General features: G+C 37.2%; 1 protein-coding gene across 2 annotated transcripts in view; it reads right to left on the bottom strand.

Annotated features, from left to right (window-relative positions):
- Nucleotides 1–16,370, bottom strand: part of cry1a (cryptochrome circadian regulator 1a) — an 18,713-nt gene extending 2,343 nt beyond the window's left edge. Inside the window, exons 1-12 of one of the 2 annotated variants that reach the window (XM_053650341.1) lie at nucleotides 16,170–16,370; nucleotides 15,457–15,687; nucleotides 8,432–8,540; nucleotides 6,864–7,006; nucleotides 6,517–6,701; nucleotides 5,737–5,825; nucleotides 5,457–5,597; nucleotides 5,012–5,323; nucleotides 4,114–4,265; nucleotides 3,800–4,002; nucleotides 2,883–2,990; nucleotides 2,015–2,110 (exon numbers count right to left, since the gene is read on the bottom strand). In XM_053650341.1, coding sequence (XP_053506316.1) covers nucleotides 2,015–2,110; nucleotides 2,883–2,990; nucleotides 3,800–4,002; nucleotides 4,114–4,265; nucleotides 5,012–5,323; nucleotides 5,457–5,597; nucleotides 5,737–5,825; nucleotides 6,517–6,701; nucleotides 6,864–7,006; nucleotides 8,432–8,540; nucleotides 15,457–15,614 — 1,696 coding nt within the window. In that variant the 5' untranslated portion in view covers nucleotides 15,615–15,687; nucleotides 16,170–16,370. Of the gene's footprint in view, nucleotides 1–2,014; nucleotides 2,111–2,882; nucleotides 2,991–3,799; nucleotides 4,003–4,113; nucleotides 4,266–5,011; nucleotides 5,324–5,456; nucleotides 5,598–5,736; nucleotides 5,826–6,516; nucleotides 6,702–6,863; nucleotides 7,007–8,431; nucleotides 8,541–15,456 lie in introns of both variants that reach the window. The other variant, XM_053650340.1, reaches the window with a different exon arrangement.
- Between the last annotated feature and the right edge of the window lie 7,446 nt (nucleotides 16,371–23,816).

The following is a 23,816-nucleotide window of genomic DNA, read 5'->3' as shown; positions in this document are numbered from 1 at the left end:
AATGATTTTAATTAATGGCATATTTTATTCAAGATCAAGTAGAGGGAAAAAAACAAAACAAAACAAAAAAAATCACAATTAGTGCTTTGTTGCTCCTCCTTGGGCTTTTATGACGGTCTGAATTCTTTGAGGCGTGGACTTCACTAATGAAAAACAACATTCTACATCAAGCTGGTTTAAACTTTCTCAAATAGCGGCTGACAGATCAGTTTTGCAGGATGGAGCCTTATCATGGACCAATTTTCAAATTTCCAATATAAATTTTCAATCAGACAGAGATCCAGACTGTTTGCTGGCCATGTCATTGAGCTGGTCTGCCTTTCCTGAAGAAAAGCTTTAACACTCTTTGCTCTGTGGCGAGATGCATTATCATCCTGAAAAATGACTTCATCACCAAACCCATTTTCTATCAATGGAATTAGAAAATTGTCCAAAATTTCAGTGTACACCTGTGCATTGACTGTGGTGGTCTCCCCTGGTCCTTTACCTGACATGCAACTTAATATATAACAACTTCATATCATTAATGAGTGGGGAAATTTGATTTTCTTCAGACAGTCATCTTTATATGTTTCATTAGAACAGCACCAGACAAAAGTTCCAGCATCGTCTCCTTGGCCAATGCAGATTCATGATTCATCACTGAATATCACTTTCATCCAATCATCCACACTCCATGACTGCTTCTCTTTAGCCCACTGTAACCTTGTTTTCTTCTGTTTAGGTGTTAGTGCTGGTTTTCGTTTGGCTTTTCTATACGGAAATCGCATTTCATTCAGCAGATTTCTTACAGTTCTGTCACAAACTCTTGTTTCCACCCATCTGTTTGTTTTGTTGCACATTTTCTATTTTCAAGACATATTGCTTCGAGTTTTCCATCCTGACGTTTTGAAGTCTTCCTTGGTCTACCCGTATGTTTTCCTTTTATAACCTTCCCATTTTGTTTATACTTACACAGCATTTTAGACACAGCTAACTGGGAACAACCAACATCTTTTACCACACTTCATGCTGGATTTCCTTCTAGAATGAGTTTTTTTAATCCTTTCCTTTGTTTGGCCATGTTTTCTTTCAAAAAGTCCAAGGTTAAGGTCTGTAAGCACTCTTTTAAGGTCTGTAAGCACTCTCTAACTACAAACTAATTTATATTTTTAGATTTGTGCTGGTATTTGTTTTAGAAATGCAAATTACAAGGTGATTCCATCATTTTTTGCTCAACATTGAATGATTTCATAAATCCTCCAAGTGTAGTGATTCCATAATTTTTGCCAGTGGTTGTATATAAGTGCAGACCATCTACCATTTTATTGATGAGAGAGGACGGAAGAAATTGGACATGGTTTGATCAGCCAGAAAGGGGCTGGTAACTCAAATAACCACTCTTTACAAGTGTGGTGAGCAGAAAAGCATCTCAGAAGGAACAATATGGTGAACCTTTTGCCGGCTGAACTACAACAACAGAAGATTAATGGTTCCACCAAGAAGGGGAATCTGAGGCTACAGTGGGCACGGGTTCAACATTGCTCTGTCTTTTTCTGTCCAGTTTTCAACTGTCCAATTTTGATTCCTAACATTATTTCTGCATTTTCCCCATTTCTTCAGTCAGAATGGGACAAACAAATGTGATCTCAGTGACATGGCCATGGCATGGAAATTGGTGTCATAACAAATAGTTGTTTGACCTGTATCCACATGATTTTATGCACTGCACTGCCCCCACAAGACTTGCATTTACGGCATTTGGCAGACGCCCGTATCCAGAGCGACTTATACATCTCTCATTTATACAACTGAGCAGTTGAGGGTTAAGGACCTTGTTCAAGGGCCCAGCAGTGGCAGCTTCGTGGTGCTGGGATTTGAACTCGCCGCCTTCTGATCAGACGTTCTAGGTCTTAACCAGTGAGCTACGACTGCCCTAAGACTGGCTTAATGGATAATTCCATCAACAAACAGGTGTACAGGTGCTCCTAATAAAGTAGTTGGTGAGTGTGTGTGAATATGAATGTGTGTGTACCTTGTTGTGTGTTGCAGCCGGGCTGTGTGTCTCCTTGAGAATACACCATCATGCCACTGGGCCACTCCCCCTTAGAGTTAGCAGGCATCTGGTATCCTAAAGTAAAGCCAAGACTAGTCAGAGAACCAAGCTACATGTTCATATGGACTTAAATTCTTTATTCTTTTAGTTATAACTAAATAAATACGAATTATGGGTTATATTGCACAAAACAAAAAACAGATGAGTCAGTTCATACTGTTATGCAAATTCTTCCTTTTTCAACTGAAATACGCTGACAATCACAAACAGGTCATACCTGTAATGCCCCAATGGTAATATCTGTATGATACCATACTCTTGTTAATTTTTTTATGTAATTATTAAACATCAAGCAAAGTTTGAATGAAATACAATTAAACACTACTCAAAAAACAGCTGAATTTGCTGATATCAATGCACTCATTCTAATAAGTTACTGTTTGTATAGCACCAGCTCAGTATATGGTGGACACTTCACATAGTGCAAGACTACTAATAAACAGTTATCATTGATATGGTGGAGCTTTATTATGTAAGGAGAAGTTTATTTAATATTTATGGAAGAAGTCTCCAGTGTCAGCGCTTTGTAACAGTAAGTATTACACCATGGGAAAGTTGGGAAGGCTGGTGACACGCAACAGCAGCTTTATGACTAGTGAAGGCAATACTGAGATCACCTGATTTACACTGAAAGGAAGGACATTCTGTTGAAGTGAAAAGAAAGGCAGTACTATTTGCATGTACAAGATTAAGATTAAAAAGTAATCACAGCTTTAGATTCCCTGTGCTCTTAAATAATGTGTTAAGCAAAAGATTTGCAAGTAGGCATCAGGCCATAAAAATATACCGGAGGATGCAGCAGTGTCCTGGGTGGCATCCGAAGTGGGAATTCCCATCATGTTTGTGGAGTTTTCCCCATTCCCGTTAGGGTTAGATGGCACCATCGCCAGCAGTCCTAAAAGAGACAGGACTTGATTAGGTCATAGTACAGCAACGTTTTAGCTCTTTTTGAAATGTTCTTCCTGTAACATTAATGTGGTATAACTCAAAGTTTATATACCATCAAGTTATCCTAATAACAGAGCTGGGAAACCAAAAAGTGAAAGAGATTTAGAAAAATTATGTAGAAATATTATTCTGATATTATAGCTTCATCATTAATATGTTTAGCTAACCAAACCTTTGCACTTACGTGTATCTAACAAAAGACACACTCACACACACAATCAAAAGTTTGGAGACACTCGACTGAAATGTCTCTCATGATCTTAAAAACTTTTTGATCTGAAGGTGTATGATTAAATGTTTGAAATCGGGGTTGTAGACAAAAACATTCATTTCTTTCATTAGAAAACTAACATTTTATTTACAAAAAAAAATTTTTTTTAAACGGACGACTCGGAGTGAAATATTCCGAAAAGCAGTCGATAAGAGTCCAGCGTAGGTGTGAACTCCTTTAATAACGTTTAAAAGGCATCTCAGGGAAATTCCTCAAGAAATCGGTCGAGAAAACGTTCTAGACTAAAAGGGGGTCTAGTTTGAAGATGCTAAAATATTAAATTATTTTGATCTATTTTGGATTTTTTATCACAACATAATTCCCATCGTTCCACGTGTTACTCCAGAGTTTTGATTACTTTATTATTATTCTGTGGAGATGTGGAGAAAAAATAAAGAATGAGTGTGTCTAAACTTTTGACTGGTAGTGTATGTATATTATATTATATTATATTATAATTTTATATATACACAGACGAAACTTACCCAGTCCACGGTAACAGGACAGCTGCTGGTAGATCTGCTTCATGCGCTCTATGTTGAGACGGCTGGCCTCTGCATGGTGCACCATGGGCTTCGGGTAGTGCACACCGATCACACACTTGGCCGACTTCTGCACGTGTTCTGGCGCGTTCCACGGGTCATAGATGTATTTGGCAGGAAATCCTCTCAGCACAGGTAAATACCGTCTACATGAATATAATAAGAAGCAGATTGGTACCATAAGCCCCACGTTAAGAAACAAATGATTCAAAATCTCTCTGCGCAGACACTACAAGATTACAAGTAATCCAACCCACCGTATGTAGTCTCCGTTGGGGTCGGTGCGGCGGCCGAAGCCCACTGGGCAGTAACAGTGGAAGAACTGCTGGAAGAAGGAGCTGCAGGAGAGCCACATCCAGCTGCCTGCGTTCACACTCCAGTCTGCGTCCAGCAACAGCTCCTCAAACACCTGGTACCATAACAGTGTTGTGTGTTGTATTGCAGCAATGACATGAGGTTGCACAGACACCTACTGTGTAAAGCATGCAACTACACCACATAAGCTCACATGTTCTTGGTTTTTAATTTTCTTGCATTTTTTATTTTTCTCAAAGCAAGGATGTTGAAAATAATGGATGCAATATATGACGTTAATAGTGTGATTAAAGTGTGTACATGTCAATGATGTACTTCGATAATGAGACTATAACAGGAATACTCCACATGTCTTAATTCGATTTGTGTTTACTTCGAGTATGACTTTAGTCGGATTAAGGTCATTAATAATCTGTTTACATGCTAGTTTTTTAATCAGGGTATTGTCTTAATCGGGTTAATATCGGATTATTGTTGTCCATGTAAACGTATTGATTGTCTTCTGGACATAATTGAGCTGACAAAAAAAAAAAAAAAAACCCCAGCTAGTCTCGTTATTCCACTAGCGGGCAAAATATAGCAAGAAACTCAGAGCCATAAACTCAGCTAGGAAAAAAATGTACTATTGATATGTAGTACTTTATTAAAATCTCAAAATTTGACGCTGTAACCATGGCTAATTTAAAGGTTTCAACGGAGGTGAATGCTTATGCAATCACTACAAACAAAATACAGCGAGCAATTTTGTTTTCATTCATGACTTATAATCCAAATTATGTCTCGGTGAGGCATCCATGGACAATCAGTAAACAAGCGATTAGTTAGTTAAGGGCATGGTACCTTCATGCCCTCCTCCCAGCTGACCCACAAGTCTCCACGTGTTAGGAAGCAGGCCACGGCGTGGCGCGCCAGGTGGTGGATCCACCCCTCCTGCCTCAGCTGTGTCATGATGGCGTCGATCCAGGGGAAGCCTGTCCTGCCCTCGGCCCACTTGGCCAGTGCCTCTGGGTTGCGGTCCCATGGGATCTGAACGCATATGGGGTTGCCCTCCATTTTATCGAAGCGAGGGTTGTTGGTGGCGGCCGTGTAGAAGAACTCTCGCCACAGCAGCTGGCCGTAGAGTGAGAGAGGTGGTGAGCTGTTCTTCTTCACCTGAGGGACGCAGATAGGAGAGGAACAACGCATGGATTAGTGTGACTCCAGAAATGAATTGAGAGTGAGGCGCCAAATTCAGAACTGATTAGTCTCAGTTTTATCGACGTATAATGGATATACAAGTTTTTACCTTCCTGTACAAGTCGGTGAGTTTGAAGTAGAAAAGTCGACACGAGAGGCAGCCAAACCTTAAATAAGGACTGAGGCCAGTAGGACTAGCCAACAGTGAGTTGGCGTTCATTCTGGGACGCTCAAAGTTGGCCACCCATGCCTGGAAGCATAGATTTGGATTAGTGACTATTAGTAAAATTAAGCAGAGGAAAAAATATACACACATGTATGTGACTGGTAAAGTAAGTAAGTAAATAAATAAATAAATAACATGGTTTAATCAGTAAAGCATTTCTGACCTTTCTCTCCAGATGCCTCTCGAGCCGTGTAAGGGCCTCAGTCTCTCCCCCGGGCCAGACAGCTGAGGACAGCCCCTCTGTGTCGAAACCTGAACACACCAATCAAACCTCTGAGCATTTACACTTATGCATCATGATATAGCAGAGGATCTCAGAAAATAGCTTAAACTACGTATAAACTTTTTTTTGCATGAAGAGGATTGTTGGAAAAAAAGTGTCAGGTGTTTATCTTCAGGTCCACTGTGACCCTAAACAGGATAAAGCAGTTAATGAAGAGGAATGAATGAATGAAAGAATTTTTCAAATGCACTGCAATACCAGATTTGCAGTTTTACTCACCTTATGCTTCATCACAGACATTTGGATTGATTGACGGTTCTATATGAAATATTTATGCATAACCAGTAATACCTGATTATGCTCTTTTGCTCATACTTCAAGGTTTTATTTTATATATGTATATATATATATATATATATATATATATATATATATATATATATATATATATATATATATATATATATATATATATATATACACACACACACATACACACACACACACGTATATATATAAACATGCATACACACACCCTTAATAAAAATATATTGCTTTTGCTAAGCTCACCAGCGCTTTCTTGCTTTATTTATTTATTCAAAGAATTCTGGCATCAGAAACACACTGTAAATGCTGAATCGAGTCAAGATGTTTCTCAAGCTCTTGTGTGCAAGACAAACAGCTGTAAACGGCAAGTGAATAATAATACGAGAAACACACCAAGCTCCTCCAGGGAAGGAACCCCAAACTTCTCGTCATGATCATCAGACAGAGGAGTGGTGCAGGAGCCCATGACTTCTGCTGTGATGGCCTCGGCAGGGGTCTCCACTGCGTCCATCCTGCTGATGAGGGTCTGGAAGCGCTTGTAGGTGAGTGGAGACTGGCCACCGTTGAGCTCTATGATCCTGACAGAGCGAGAGAGAAGAATGAAAAGAGAAAGTGAGCGAATAGAAGATGGAATGCAGGAACAATACTGAAAAAAAAGGAATGGATATAGTTCTTTAATCACTTTCCAATAGAACAATGTGATCGTTGTGGTAGTGAGAGATGTTTGGCGGGGTACATACTTGTCCAGATCGTAGAGCGTGTGCGAGATCCGTACCGTCACCTCCACTCCGGCCTCACTGGCCAGCTTCTTAATGGCTGCATCTCGCTCCTTTCCAAACGGCTCAGAGTCATACTCATAAGACAGCCGGCTGATGTTCCACTCCTGAGTGCAGATCAAGAGAACATTATTAGCATTAACAAGACAAACTATGCCGTGTGTGTGTGTGTAGTACAGACAGTAATCTCCAGTGAAACCAAATTTGTAAACTGTTTGTAGAAAAACGGGAAGTTGGACTGGAACTGCTTAAAAAAAGAAAGATAATCTATAGCTTTAGCTTCATGAGCTGGTTCTAGGAGTAATAAGAAGAGCAAGTGAACTTAAAAAGAAAATGTGCTGTAGTGGACATTTTAGCATTTTAGCATTTCATCCGGGTTGTCCGGACCAAAGCAGTGTAGACTAAATGGATTAACCATTACATTCACTGGAGTGCAAAAAAATGTGAATATGCCTAGAACAAATGAAGAGAACAAAGAAATTTAATTTATAAAGATACCTGGCGTGTTAGCTTTCACAAATGTTCTTTCATGACCACAAATGACAAAAAAAAAAAAAAAAAGGTCAAACGGTCCATGTCAAGATATTAATAGTCCAAAAACCAAATTGATGTCAGTCCAAAAGTTTACATCTCCCATTCTGAAAGTTATGCAAATATTTTTGGTAATTCTTTACATTAAGGTTCCCTTAAGTGACATTATTACTGCATTAGCAAAGCACAAACATTAATAAATCATAAGTCATGTTAAAGAAAAAAACAAAGTATGTTAACACATATTATTTGATGTTTGTTTTAATGTTAACGAAATACACACACTCTGACTAATGTTTATTAACTTTATGACTAAACACAAATCCACATAAATTAGCAGAAATTTAATTACATGATTAAAAATGTATTATTATTATTATTATTATTGCTTGCTTTCCAGCCCCAATTTAGCCAGTAAACAACTGCAAATGTGTTAACAAAGGTGTTGGCTCATGTTGGTCATTGTGGGCTTATTTGGTTTATTGTTATTTTAAAAAATGAAAAAGAAAAAAAAAAACAACAAAAAACAGTTCATACATATTTTAGTTACTTTGTTGGTCACATGGTGTATTAATGCAGAAGGTCAGAATTTCTTCATGTTAACTAATGCATTGAATAACATCTGTTAAGGGAACCTTAATGTAAAGTATTACTATATATTTCAAATGACTTACATACACAATAACCTTATATAATAAGTTAGAACTGCACATTCATTCTGATATATCTGTTTTCAACCTTGCCAGACCGCTTGGCCAGTCTTTGCAGATTCTTCTTAATGCATCTGTTATAAATCCATTATAAATCTGCCATTATAGATCAGGCCTGGAAACAATTTATTTAGTTGTTTATTTTTATTGTGTTTTGAATTGCTGTTGTGTTGCAGAACATTCTCACACATTGTTCAAAAAGCATGAGGTATGCTAACTTTTGCACTCAATTGTACACACAAATACTAGCATAATTAGGAAGTTATATGCATGTAAGAAATGTTGTGGTACCTTGAAGAGCCTGGGGAACACATCGGTGGGCTGGCCCCGGATTACGAACAAGCGGGAGTTGAGTTTGCGGAGGCTGGCATCCAAGTCCTCCAGACACTGTAGTAAAAACCTGAGGAATATAAAATAATATATATAATAGTTATCCAGGAAGTCTACTGGATACTAAACATTCACATCTAAAAATAAAGTTATCATGAAACACTGAAACTAGTAGCACTAATGCTTCTGTGTTTAAGAAGTTGACTAATGATACCATAGTGAGTAATACTACATCAGCATCGTGCTAACTGAAATTTGAAGGATCTGGAGATATTCTGTATGGAGGAATGGTCTTTGATCCCTTGCCATGTATTCTCCAACCTCATCAGGCATTACAGGGAAAGACTCAGAGCTGTTATCTTGGCAAAGGGAGGTAGCACAAAGTACTGACTACAAGGGTACCAATAATTGTTGCACACCTATATTTAACCAAAAAAAAAAATTTGCTGATAAACCTGTGTTGTGTTTGCAATTGTTTGATATCCATGAGAACAGAGTTTTTTTTTTGGGGGGGGGGGGGGGGGGTTTAACAAAAGATCAAAAGGTTAAACAATAAAGACAATTTTTCACAGCCTGCTTTGATCAAATTAGTGCATAAAAAGGTACTTGCTCAAATTGGCCTATTTTACCTTGTTGTGCGTACCATTTACCTGGATCTTTTTCAGCATTTACAAAAACAATCTACTCCCTAAGTGTCTTGGTATAGCTAAAACCCATCTACTATACAATTGTGTACTTGTATGAAGACACATGACAATTAAATCTCTCACAGTCCTCCACTTTTCCACACTGAACATTGTTTTGAGCCAACTTCAGCCTCAAATCTGCATTTAAATTTCACCCTACAGTAATCTTCCAGTTACTAGCAAGGAACCTTTCAGACTGTTGCAATGATAATCCTTTGCAAAAATGATTTTCCAATAATAAACCACACACAGACAGACAATTAATATGTTGAATATGATGGCAATTAAAACCAGTAGGCTAGACAGAGAGACAAACATTTCCTGATCGCCAAGCCCCATTACATAAACTCTTCCATAAGCTAAGATGGTTGCTGTAGGTCATGCTTCATTATGGCTTCTGACCAACTGCTGATTACTCTAACATAATAATCAACTGATTAACCTAGCGTAATCAGCAGTGTTTCAGAAGAATAGTCATAAAGTCGATATTGAATTATATAAGGTGCTACAAGTTTGCACTTTGCCATCACAATTTTAGTTATTAGCATATACAATACAAACTTGCCTTTGTTACATTTAACCACAGTGCTGTTGAATACTCGAGTCTGATTGGTCGTTCTAATGCGTTATCATTTCAACAGGAACAACTTACAGTACACAGGGCTGCTCCATATAAAATAATTAAAACCATGTGTAATTGTTGATATGTTGAGGTTCTCTGTGAGGAAATATTATTTAGCATTTTTAGAAGGAGTCTCTAATGTCAGTGCTCGGAGGTAAAGCTGTATGTTTTCCGACACAGAAAAGGCTTCAGGACGAGGGCTTTGTGGTTTATTGTTAACATGTTAACCTTTTTTTGCATTATTAACTTCAGGAGAGAGAAAGAAAAAATGTCTGGTGAGGTCTCTGTTTATAGCTGCTAGAACTCTGTAAATGATAACAGAAACTTGTTTCACAGACGTTCTGCAATATCGAACACAACTATAAATGGATTTAACATTTTGAAAAACCTCTAGGTTTTTTTTCTCCAAAAAATAACATTTTTATATTATTAGAAGTAAAATTTTAATGCAAAATAAGTCTTGACTTGAGATTTTTTAAAACCATTTTCCACTTATAACATTCATATCATTTCAATAATATCTTTTTTTTTTCTCAATTCTGGAATCCAGAATATTGTCATGCACTGGATGTCATTAGTTTCTTTGTTTCAGGCTCCTAGTTAAATTTTCTTCCAGTCATGAAATTAGCTCCACCCCCAGTCAGAAACAGTGGTGCTCAACTCCGCCCCTTTCCTTTGCAATTCAGGTAGTCTGAGGCTCTAAAACCTCCAAACTGTTCATTTCATCACATTTGTTTATTAACTTATGCTACACATGTGACTGAAAATAGATGTTTTATTTGCTTTCCCATATGAAAGCCTCATTTAGTATAATTTACCATATGTAATTTGGTGAAATTTCTTACTTTAATTATGCACTCTAATTACATCATATTATACCACAGCGTGGCTTAGTTCTAAAATCTGATTGGTCAGAAGATTAATTTTATATAAACAGCAGCTTTATATGAACGCGCTCGTTCTAATACATTATTCTCTACAGTAACAGCTCGTTCACAGGCACTCGAATGTCAGACACGCCACATAATCTAAGACTATAATGAATAGATTTTGTTAAATGTGTTATTTAACAGTGAAAAACATAATTATTGATGTGATTACGTTTTCTATCGTACATTTCGGTATATTTAACATGTAATTTGTAACTTTGTTGTCACACGAATGTTCCATAACATTAAACGTAACTACAAACAGTTAAAAAGCATGATGTGTTGTTCATTAATAATTTAAAAACTGTAAGCATTGGCAAATCAATGTGGAATTAGTGGATTAACACACTTCACATTTTGCCGTTATATGAGAATAATCCACTTCAGGTTGCTAACACACCAACCCAGAATGGATTATTTTTGTATAACAGCACAGTCGGTCACGTGCCATGTGTCATTTAAATAAAATTAAAAAAACAGCTGCTGTCTCAAATTTGAAAAACAAATTTGATCAATTCCTACAACCAAATCTCACACGGTAACATCCCAGATGTTGATTTGGAAATACATTTCTCGCTGCTTTATGGCTCTTATTTTATCAAAACAGCATGCATACTGGGGCTGCAACTAACGATTATTTTCATAATCGATTAGTAGACCGATTATTATTTTTTCCCGATTAATCGTATGGGGGCGGGGCGAACTTTCAGTACCCTTTTTTTGGTTTATTTAAAATAAAATCCACAAACTGAGTGTCACAAATATAAATTCAGACTAAAATTTACACAACTGTTTGTACAAAACAGAAAAGAACCCAATACACACACCAGAATATATATTATTAATTTATTAATAATATATTAATAATATATTATTATTAATATATTAATATTATTAATATTATTAATTTCTGACTTCCTTCCTCAGTCATGTGATGATTTCGCCTCCATCTGATGGAGACTGAGGTCAAGTTGGGAATAAAAGGTAACGATGACAAACAGTAAACTAAAGAAAGTCATTATCGGTGACTCAGGTGTTTGCTAATGCTAGCATGCGTATGACGTCATGCGCAGTCGCCTAGGAAGCGGCTTATATTTCCGGTTAGTAACAAAAACAGCTAGTGTTATATTTGAGATGATATTACCTTTCTAAAATCCACACACTAGACGGTAGAGTGCAGAGTGCATAATGTAAGTGTATAGTACGTCATTTGGGACACAACTTTAGTATTTACTCTCCAAAGTGTGTTTTCTGAACCGAAGTAACATAATGAGTAAGTGTGTCCCATGCCGCACCCAGACTGACTAATCCATAATGAGATTCGTTGACGATGATTTTCATAATCGATTATTATCGATTTTATCAATTAGTTGTTGCAGCTCTAATGCATACACAAACATGAAGACGCAAAGAAGAGGACTGATCACTGTGTTAAAACTCCTGTTGCCCACACTAACCAGAGAATAGTTTCTAAACGAGTGACACCCACAGGCACAAGTCAGAGGCGTGTATTATGGCTGTTGCCAGGTAACAGTCTCAGTAGTCGCCTGTATTATCCTGGTAATAACTGGGCACACTGGCAGTTTTATAACATGGTGGGTGAGAGTAAACCAGAGAAATAAATGTCTTACTTGCACATATTACTCATTTTTCTAACCAATTCTGAAGCACAGCAGTAACACGCCTATTAAAATTGTGGCACAACTTTCTGGTGTTCATTCACTTCTTTAAGGAACATCATTTCATTCAACCTCATCCCATATCTTTGGTATACTACAGAATTATTGGCACCCAACAAGAAAATAACATGAGCAACAATTAATCTATACAATGAGCACTGTTGTCCGCTTGGGACCTTCCGCACAGTTTTATTTTAATACGATATTAAACATATTATACCTCCACAATGAACATATTTGAAGCCTCCAATGAAGAGAATAAATGCACTGTCTTCTGGTAATGCTCAACAAGGTTAAAGACACTTGTAGAGGACTTTAGACACTCCTTCATACAGAACTTTTAGCTTTGTGCATATTCCCTATTTAATTCAGACTACATATTTTCCTGATCGAGACTGGCCATTTCTGTGCTGATCTGGATGTTTGTTGGGGTCATGATCTTTTTTTTTCTTTAAATCTCTCCCATTTCCTCCTCAATTTGGTTATCTGCTTCACGCTTATCAGAAGAAACATGTGTTAGCCTTGACCCTTGCCGTTTAGTAGCTGTTGCATGGAAGACGTGGCTGATTGTCACCTCCATCATAAAACAGCTACCAACCAGCAGGGGTGAAGCCTAACGTGTGCTTCCTCTGATACACATAAAGCCAGCTAACAAGATATATTTTTTGACCTGTTGTGTCACAGAGAAGCGTCAAACACTCAGAGGAAAACACCATCTGTCCTCTTCACGAATGACTGTAGCATTGTCAGGGTTAAAACTTGTAATTTCCAGATGAAGGCTCCAACTACAGCCATGTCTTAACATCTGGACAGAGCCAACCAGGTTTAGTATGCTCAGTATGCTTATGTGTCCACTTCTCCAGACTTTTAAACTTTTTAGTACATCTATAACGGGGTATTAAGTGATATCAATCAACAATCACCAAAAAAACAATAACAAAAAAAAAAACTGCGAAATCCTGTACTTACTGTCATGCAAAAACAGTACAGCATGTCTGAGCTTGCTGTGATCCCAGTGTTTCGAGGTCTGTCTACACACTCTACTCATTTAAAGCTCAGACATTTTCTGTATCATTATGGTACAGATTAAGAAGAGACCACTAACACACTCAGGAGGAGAGAAAGATGATGATCACCACATATAGAATATACATGTTTTATTTTTATTCAGTTTTCAGAAAGATTAATTTTTTTTAATTATTAATTTAAGTGTAAGTACAGATATCAGATTTGTCAACATTATCATATGCCTTAAGAGTTTTTCATCTACACTGAATGATATCAACTGGGCATTAGTAGTTTATAAGTATTGTTTATTCACTAAATACACTCCTACTACTACTAAGCAGAAGTAGAAGAATTCTTAGTGCAATTCTTAGGACTTAGAAAGTATGTGAAGTACTTCTCCTTAGATATTTTTTATAGAAACATATCCTGTCCTGTTCAATTAGGTAGGATTATAGGATGTATGCCCTATACGGCTATGCCATTACCATTGCCCTATAATGTCACACTGACCTACTTTTGCAGCTTATACAATAGACGCACAAGGGCACACCGTGCCACGATGCCACAATCGTGATGTTATATCATCAAGATACATAACAAGAGTCATCAACCACACCCACGCTCACACGTGACCAAACAAAATCTCTGGAAGCTTCTGGAAGAGCCGGCTTTAAAAACACAGACAACAAATAATTTAAGCATTGTAAAATGATCAATGATACTGTCTTAATGTGGCTCCTAATATGATTTTAGTAAAATAGCATGTTAGTACATTTGTCTCAATCATAACATTATCAAATTATAGTCAAACTTGTTGGTGTGTGGTACAGTCAGAGTTAAACGATTCCAAAGACGCAGACAGTGAGTGTTATTTTTGTTGCATTAAAATTCAGAATTAAAACACTTACAAATTAATAATATAAAGCTAGTCAGGGTAGTTTTTTTTTTTATTGGTTGTGACAGGCAAATAAATAAATGAGAGGGGTCCAAATCTTTTCCTTTACTGGAGCATCTGCATGCAGTCTACATTCAGCCAGATGCTCAGTGTTGCCATCTTACTGACTTCATTGCTAGACTTAGAGACTTTATTTTCAATAACATACTAACAAATATAACAACTTTTTGAGCAGACATTAGCGACTGTCCTGCCACTTGATACGACTTTCCAGCTCATGCAGCTGCTACAAGTTGAATGAGCAGGTTCTGTCGACTCACCATCAGTTGCGCAAAGCCTGACTGAGCTGCGCTTGCGTGAGCCGTTATTCCCAACGACCAATCACTGATTACCATTGTTCAACGACCAATCACTGAGCGCTATTGTTTCCCCAACAACCAACCACTGAACACCATTGTTGCCAAGGACCAATTATTGATGGCTGTTTGTCTATCCGCACACTTTTTCGCTTTAAGCTCTCTTCTTGGATGTATTTAGAAGTGACAGAAGTGAGTTATTACATCCATATATAGATAGTTGATTTTACTCTATTCTGTAAATACTTAAATAGTTTATTTGTGGTGCCATGACCAAAGACTATCTTTCATTACCATAAACCGTTACCATTATTGGTCCTTAATGGTATCCACTAGACATAACAAGCCACCAAAAGAAGGCAACACATTACCAGTAGAGACCCACAAGGGCCATTACAGTTTCCACTAAAACCAATATACAATTCCCATTATAACCATTAAAACCAGTACAAATTCTATGAGGGTTTCTACTGGGGTTTTTTTCCAGCATGGTTGCTCTATAAGAAATAAATTACAATCTATTACTTTATATTATGATAAAACTCTATTCTATTTCAAGTCTCTCCAGAAAATCTTCATGTAACACGATCATTCATATGCATATCAAAACATGATTCAATGAATATGCAAATTCGTTTATGATGTCTCTGGTGACTTGCTGCTACCTTTTGAGTATGCATTTGCTACTTTCTCCTGAAAACAAATAGCAAGACTACAGACGGCTACAAACCATACAAACTTATCTTGCACACTGACAAACTTCTGGTGACAAATCGTCAACTCAGAAGGTACACATAGCTCCTATACATACCTCCACCTGCTGATCCCGACATTGGACGATCCCGCAAACCAGGGATCGAGGATGTACACACAGCGCACGGTGTCCGCTCCCCGGATCGATTCTTTGAGGGAAGGATTGTCGTGGAGCCGTAAGCCCTTCCTGAACCAGTGGATTGTATTTACGACCATTACTTCACCGGATAACCCTTTTAAAATTCACTGCTTCAGGTGCCAGACTTCCCACAAATCTCTCTGCAGCTCTCTGTGTAGTCCCAAAACAGTGTGACGTGGGAAAAGTTATGAATAAAATCACTTATGGTTTATGCAAATAAAAGTCTAAAAGAAGTGCTTAATTCTTCAAGAGAATGAAATTATCCTTGCTCTAACAAAACGCTTTCCATCCTGTCAAAGCTTTTAAACACCGGCCTCAAGTGAACCATTTGGCTAGAAGTGCGTAGAACAGGCGCGCGGCTGTATACCCGGCAGGCTTTAGGACCGTGCTGTGCACTGTACTCCCTGTTGTATAACTTGTTTGTTTTTTCCCCCACTGATTCGCAAAAATTAAAAGCAAAACGTCAGTAAATGCGATAACAGACGACCAGTTCGTCTCAACAGTTGATCCTAAACAAATTAATTTATTTTGTGTGTTCAGTTGCTCGAAATCCTCGCGCTCTCTCTTCGTCAGCACGCACTCCAAAACGGTAACGGTTATGTAAATATTAATATTCGCAAAACACTCCGTACCGACGCTCCAGGCCGCTTGATCTAGGTCTCCAACGTACCACGGACAGAATAAATATCCATCTAAACAATTTCAGCGTGTGTTCCTATATCGAGTCCACTTATAAAACGTTTTTTTCCCTCGTAGCACGTAGAAGCTCGAACGCACTTTTACCCATGTAACTCACTCGCTCCACCCAGACTACCGCGCACGTGGACCGAACCGCTTGTGATTGGCTATGACGCAATTGATCCCAAAGTCACGTTCTTCTAGTGTGATTGTTTTAGTCTGCTGTGTTTTCCTAGATAAAATTATCAATACACACCCAGAACAATTAATAAAATGACAAAATAAAACTGGTTTAATACACAGTACTACAAATATTACAACATGATAAATGTATATGTTTTGACGCTCCATCAACAGCGTCAGAAATGGTGACGCTCGCTAGCTGTAGCGAAAGTACCCGGATGAGCACATGACATCGGGCATGAACGAAGACGGAAGTACTATTATGCGCATGCGCTCGAGCAACATGCGCGTTAGACTGCGTAGTCGAGTTAAAGTTACAGTTTATTTAGCACGCGCTCTCACCTTTGTTAAATTAAGCCGCACTGTTTTTCCTATCTCTAGGTGAAAGTCTTGTCACATGAAGAGTTATCTTTGTCGAGTTTATGTAACTTTCCCGAGTATCAAGTTTCATCACTGGGCATAATTACATCCTTATGTTGTTGCGCTGAAAACACTGCAATTCAGTACACAGCACTATATTTATCACAATGAAACTCAATTAGCACACAGCTGTCAAAGCTTCTTTTTGTTTTGTTAGGAATAACTGTTCATGCCTAGTTCCAAAGCTTTGCACTTTGAATATATAGCTCAAAGTAAATTTTATGGTGTAAATTTAATTTTTTTTTAGAATCTCATTTGTGCAAATGAGTTGACATTTGTGTGTTTCCTCCAGGTTTTTAACATATTTATTTATTTATTTACATAAATTTAATATTGTTTAGTTCATTTCCATACCGGATAGTGTTTCAATATATATATTTTACTAGTGCTATGGTTCTCAATCACATTTATTTGGTTGGTTGGTTGATTGTTTTTGTTACAGTGGTAGAAACTACACAGGGGCATAGTGGCTTAGAGGTTAGCATGTTTGCCTTGCACCTCCAGGTTTGATTCCCGCCTCCTACCAGTGTGCGTGGAGCATGCATGTTCTCCCCCTGCTCCAGGGGTTTTTTGCCGGGTACTCCGGTTTCCTCCCCACTCGAAAGACATGCACTGTAGGCTGATTGGCATGTCCGAATTGTCCGTAGTGTGGGGTGTGTGGTTGGCACCCCGTCCAGGGTGTCCCCCGCCTTGTTCCCTGAGTTCCCTTGGATAGGCTCCAGGCTACCCTCAACCCTGTGTAGGATAAGCGGTACGGAAAATGGATGGTGGAAAGTGGAGAGTGCAGAGTAGGAAACTTAATTGTCATTCTGGCCATGTAGAAGTATAACAGGAAGAAACAGCAAGTCATTAATATAGTATGTTATAAGAAGTGACAACCATAAAGAAACCAGAAAACCCACTATTATCAAATGCATTATGGGAAGCATAATAAATAAAATTTATTTCTGATCGGAAGGTCGTGAGTTCAATTCCCAGCAGCACCAATCTGCCACTGCTGGGCCCTTGAGCAAGGTCCGTAACCCTCAACTGCTCAGTTGTATAAAAATGAGATAATTGTAAGTCACTTTGGATAAGGGCATCTGCCAAATGCCGTAATTGTGATGTAAATGTAATTATGCCTATAAATATTGTCAACTAGAATCTGATGTCAGTTTTATAAGTATTATATGGGTGAAAATTTCCGAAATGAAAGAAACTCTCTAGATCCAATAAATAGTCAAAATATTAGTTTCCACATGTAATAATATGCCTACTTTCTGATTGGTGTGTTTGTAATAAGTAAATCTATACTGAGGGGAACGTTTTTTTTTTAATTGATTTGTGTGTGTTTTGAAGGTATAGTTTGCTTATGAGAAAAATGTCTTTGACTATATTAATTTCTTGTTCCAGAATGAGTTAATTTGGTTAATTGAGTTTGTCTGTTTGGATTGTTGATTTTGAAAAAAATAAATGCATAGAATATATCCGGATAAAAGTAATATGATGTAGATGACGTGTTTGGAGCGTGTTGGGGATTGGGCATACACACGCGTGCATTACTGCTGTTGGCCACTAGTGGGAAGCAGACGTATATTAAATGTACATGACTTCCTGACTCCATACACAGTATGCAGTAGCAATGTTTTATTGAGTGCTTTCTGTACTTCAGGCCAGAGATGAAAGAAGACTAGATTAGGACAGGATTTGTGTTCAAACTTGAAAACTGGATTAGTCAATGGCCTACTAGCAAATTACACCCTTTTGGCCTATTTCAGAGATAAGCTAATTGGATAAATATAAAGATTTTCTGTATGTGCATAAATAAGTCTAGTATAAAAGATGATGGGGAATACAGTTATAGGAAAATAATCAGTGTCACGATATTACACCCTGACGAGAAGTAGAATTACTGCTACCACCCTGAAGTTGTTTTCCCCCTATAACAGTGTTTTATTCCTCTTATTACACAATATTTTGGATTCATAAAAGAACAAATCATTCTACTATTTATCTATTTATAATTACATTTAGTATTGTGCAATGTCCATGAAACAAGTTAGTTGCCTCTTTTTTAATGAGATACAAGTGTACCGACTCCTTTCTATCATAGCCAGCATTCATTTTTTCAGCAATTTGTGCTACAGTAGCTTTTCTCTGGGATTGGACCAGACGGGCTAGCCTTCACTCCGCACATGCATCAATGAGCCTTGGGCACCCATGACCCTGTCACTGGTTGTCCTTCCTTGAACCAATTTTGATTTGTACTAACCACTGCATACCATGAACACCCCACAAGACTTGCCATTTAGGAGACAACCCAGTCATCTAGCCATCACAATTAGGCCCTTGTCAAAGTTTCTCAGATCCTTATGCTTGCCCATTTTTTCTGCTTCCAACATATTTTGAGAATTAACCATTCACTTGCTGCCTAATATATCCCACCACTTGACAGGTGCCATTGTAAGGCGATAATCATTGTTATTCACTTCACCTGTCAGTGGCTATATATACACACTGATCAGCCATAACATTAAAACCACTGAGATTAACGTACACATTAGACCAAATCAATGACTGTCTGTTATTCTCATTAAAGTGTCAGATATGGGTATTTTGTGTTCATTTACATAACATCCCCGTGACTGCTCACCCAGACACTCACTCTCATTGTATCATTATGCAAGTCTCTTAAAATGTTTTTAATTGGTTATAATGATGGGAATGTTAATTAGTAAGTCTAGGTGTACCATTGAATTAGCATAATGATGCCTTGTATCTTGCTAGACCCCCCCCCCCCCCCGAAAAAAACCCCCAAAAAACCAAAAAAACATTATGTGTCTCACAACCATGACTACATGCCATAAGACATTTGAATGTTTCCAGGCAACCAGAAGTCATGGAAGAACATGCAGCAGTAACACAATTAAAAGGCTGGATGTCTGTAGCCCAGCTAGCCACTGCTCTCTGCAGACACTACATGCACTCAGTAAATCACAAATTAAATGGTTGGCAATTGAGCACACAACTGAAATATTTATGCAGTGTAGCCACCATGCTGTTTGCTAATGAGCACTTTCAATCAACTCAAGTAACTGGCTATATGATTAAAAACATGTCACACCTCTAAAATATATAGATAAAGTAAACACAAACATATAGACACATTGTCAATAATTTGGAATTTTTAAATTAAGGATACAAATGACATATGAATTATTACTTAAGAATGATAATAATAACGATAATAATAATATCAACAATAATGACTCAGCTTCTGAAGGTTTTTCATTCTATAAGAGTGATGACTTCTTAGATATCAGAGTGACACCAAAAAAGACACCATGGATTAACAAAATGACATTCATTGAGCTAAAACAAATTTAGGCTAAATAACTAAAGACATCAGCTACAACATCTACTAACAGCAATGATAATAGGACACAAAATGACACAAAATGTATGATTTTAATGAAATAAAATGACAAATTTAATGAGTTGATATTTAATTACTTTTAATGTGCACGACCCACATACCCGTGCCTTGTTTGAGGAGATGTGAGGTCAGTGGCATCATAAGGATATTCATAAGGCAAGTTTGCTCTCATTTTGCACATGGACAGTCTCTCATACCCATGTGACTCTCAGTCTCAGCTGGATGTGTGTACTTCCACACGCAAAATGCACTTGCCATGCATCTGACATTTACTAAAGCTGTAGCTCATCTGCGCCTGTTAATTGCACTCTGTGTGAAGAGCAAAAAAGAAAATGTGAAGTGATGCAAATGGTCAATCACAGACATGTCAAAAAGCTTGGGGCTATAGAGAAATTGCAAGTTCAATAACAAAGAAAACGTGTCAGTAAATGCAGTTGTTATTAAATACATACTTCAGTCTCCAAACAAGTAAATGTGAAGAGCATTATGCCATTTTAATAGTAATTGGTTCTAACGAAAAGATTGCTGTGTACAGAATAATTCATGTATAAATGTATACAATTCAACTGTATTCCATTTTTTGTGTTCACCTGTTTAAAATGTGCAAGTATTAAAAGTGTTGAATATCTTTGTTAGATGTGAGGAACATTTATATGTGTGTTCTTGATTAATGTGGTGTCACCAGAGTTGCTGTATCCCAATTGAAATTCAGTGTTAAAAGTGAATTCCCAAGATCCATTCTAATGGTTTTTGATGAACTGGCAGCTGGCTGAACATGTTTATGTCATGTTACTTGTAAAATCCATTGAATATACAAACTGGCAAACCAATCCTATATACCACTGAGACATGAGGCTAGTATGAGACTTTGCTGTAGCAGTTTTATGCTAGTAGGCTACTATAGCCTATGACAAACATTTTTTTTAAATATGCATGTAATCACATTTCACAAACTGTGTGATTTGTTTTTTATTTTATAAGAAGAGCTGGCATCTTAAATGCAATAACACTTATCAAATGTGGTATGGCTTATTGCTTTGATAAGGATACTAGACTGCAAAAAAAGTTAAGAATGCTTTTTAGTATTAGGTGTTGTTCAGCTACACGGGGTTTGGAAAATTAGCGACAAATCCGTTAAATCTGTTATTTATGTGTATTGTCAATGCAATAAACGTCCAGAGGCTAGTGTACGAGCTTACACATGCGTGCATTGACTAGACTTGTGGCACAATTTGGAGGTTTAATATTCTTCTAAGAGAGAACCCAAAGTGATCTAAACGGATTTATTTGATTCATTTGATTAAAACAGATGGTTCGAAAGAATAACTGAATTTATCTTGCAATCACTATTCAAAGTATTGAAAGATAGCCAATAATATGTATACCCGGTATCTTCTAATAATGTAGTTACCTTTTTCATTCGTCTTTAGTACATTATGTTTGCTATACTTACAGCAAACATATTTACTATGAATATACATATATAGTAAATATAGTATATTTACTGTCCTGTGTATTTATTGTCTTGCACTTGAATCACGCTGTTGTGTATTGCACTTTATGTAGTCTTGTGTACTGTTCTGTGTTCCACCATGGTCCTGAAGAAAGGACATTTCGTTCCAATGTATACAAGTTATTGTGGTGGAAATTAGACAACACTCGCAGACTCGTCCTCTGAGGAGAAAAGGTTTATTACAGAAGGATGAATACAGGATAGAAGAAAGCAGGATAGAATAATGAGAGCTCTCTGAGGTGATTGTGCTGAACATCTATTATATATATAAAGCGCAGGACACAGTACACTTCTATGTACCGATAAGGAGCAGTTTGAGGCAGTTCAAACAGGCTTTGTTTCAGGGTCAAACACTTAATAGAAAAACATGTTTGTGTCTCTATAAGCAGATAAACATTCTGTACTAATCTAAAAGACATGGCATGACCTTCTTATTATCCTCAGATGAACATGAACAGAACAAGAACAAAACTATTACAAAGTAAAAATTTATAATTTCCTTCACATTATATAGAGGAATTACAATACAAACCCCATTGACTTGACTTATTCATCATTAGTAACTGCTTTGTTCTGGTCAGGGGCACAGTGGATTTGGAGCCTATCCCAGAAAGCCCTGGATGTTACGCAAGTCTATCATAGGGCACCATTATCACACACGCACACACTCATTCACAGTTAGGGCACTTTAACATAGCACTTCCACCTACCAGCATATTTCTGAAAATTGGAGGAAACTGCCGGAACCCCACATGGACATGAAGAGAATACGAAAAACTCCACGTGGACAGTAACCAGAGCTCAGGATTGGACCAGGAATCCTGGAGCTATGAGGCAGCAACACTACCCACTGTGCCACCATGCTGGCTGGCTACTAACTTGCTCCTATAAATTTAATTCTAATAAAATTGCAGCTAATGTACCATGACACCAACACAGATTTATGTTTATGTACATTCATGCATGATCTCTCCTTTACCATCATTACTGCCTGAAAACACTCTCACACAGAAAGAGACACTGTAGTGTAGTATTTGGCACCTTGGAAGCTTAGTGAACTTAATTAAGACTCCAATCCACAGTCTACGGCTGCCACTTGATTAGGTCTTGAAAATGAAATTGGATCCGGCCATTTATGACACAATCACAAATTGTATTATATTAATCATGCAAATCTTTAATTACTTGATTGCTGTGTACCAAACAGCTATACCCTAATGCTCTGCATGGTGTCATAACATTTGTGGATTAAATAAACAACTTGAGCTTTTATTTATTTATTTATTTATTTATTTATTAGTATTTTACCTTATTAGTATGAAGCATTAGGTTGTTTGTATACACAATCTTGATGTTAAATTGAGGTTGAGAAACTCTTTTTTCAAAGACTAAAATATGACAATAATGCACACCTGGCTAGTGAATAATTAATATCCAATGATTAATAGGATGCTGTGAGGATGATTAAGTAGCGGCAGTGATGAGGGTGCACGCTTATACCTACAACATTAATAACATTCACAAAGGGCACCAAACAATGATTAGCTATCAAAAAAGTTACTTTAGAATTTTAAGGATTTAATTTTTCATAGAAAGGAAACAATTAAACACAAGGCAATTAACAGTAAATGGCTATTAATAATAATAACAATATTAATAATAAAAATAATAAGAATAATAACAACAATAATAATTATGTATTTAATGTTCATTACATATTTAATATTTAGTAGTAACAATTTTTTAGTGTTTGTCTGATTTGGGGATAGCTTCTGTTTATTTTTTGTTTTGTTTTATTTTGTTTTACAAAAAACATTGAGCTGCATATCAATGCATACAAATTTTACATTTACATTTGCAATTATTTATTTGGCCTATGCTAAAAAGAAGTGACTTATTGAGACAAAACACAGCTGAGCAGTTTTAAGGGTGTTGCTCAAGAACCCAACAGTGTCTTTGGGCAATATGATCAGTTGCCAAAGCCTTAACCACTGATACTATTAAATGGCGCACTTATATAGCGCTTTTATCCAAAGCGCTTTACTCTGTGTCTCATTCACCCATTCACAC

The sequence above is a fragment of the Ictalurus furcatus genome, chromosome 19, assembly GCF_023375685.1.
Source record: "Ictalurus furcatus strain D&B chromosome 19, Billie_1.0, whole genome shotgun sequence".
Taxonomy (NCBI): Eukaryota; Metazoa; Chordata; class Actinopteri; order Siluriformes; family Ictaluridae; genus Ictalurus; species Ictalurus furcatus.
This window is presented reverse-complemented; position numbering and strand designations above follow the sequence as displayed.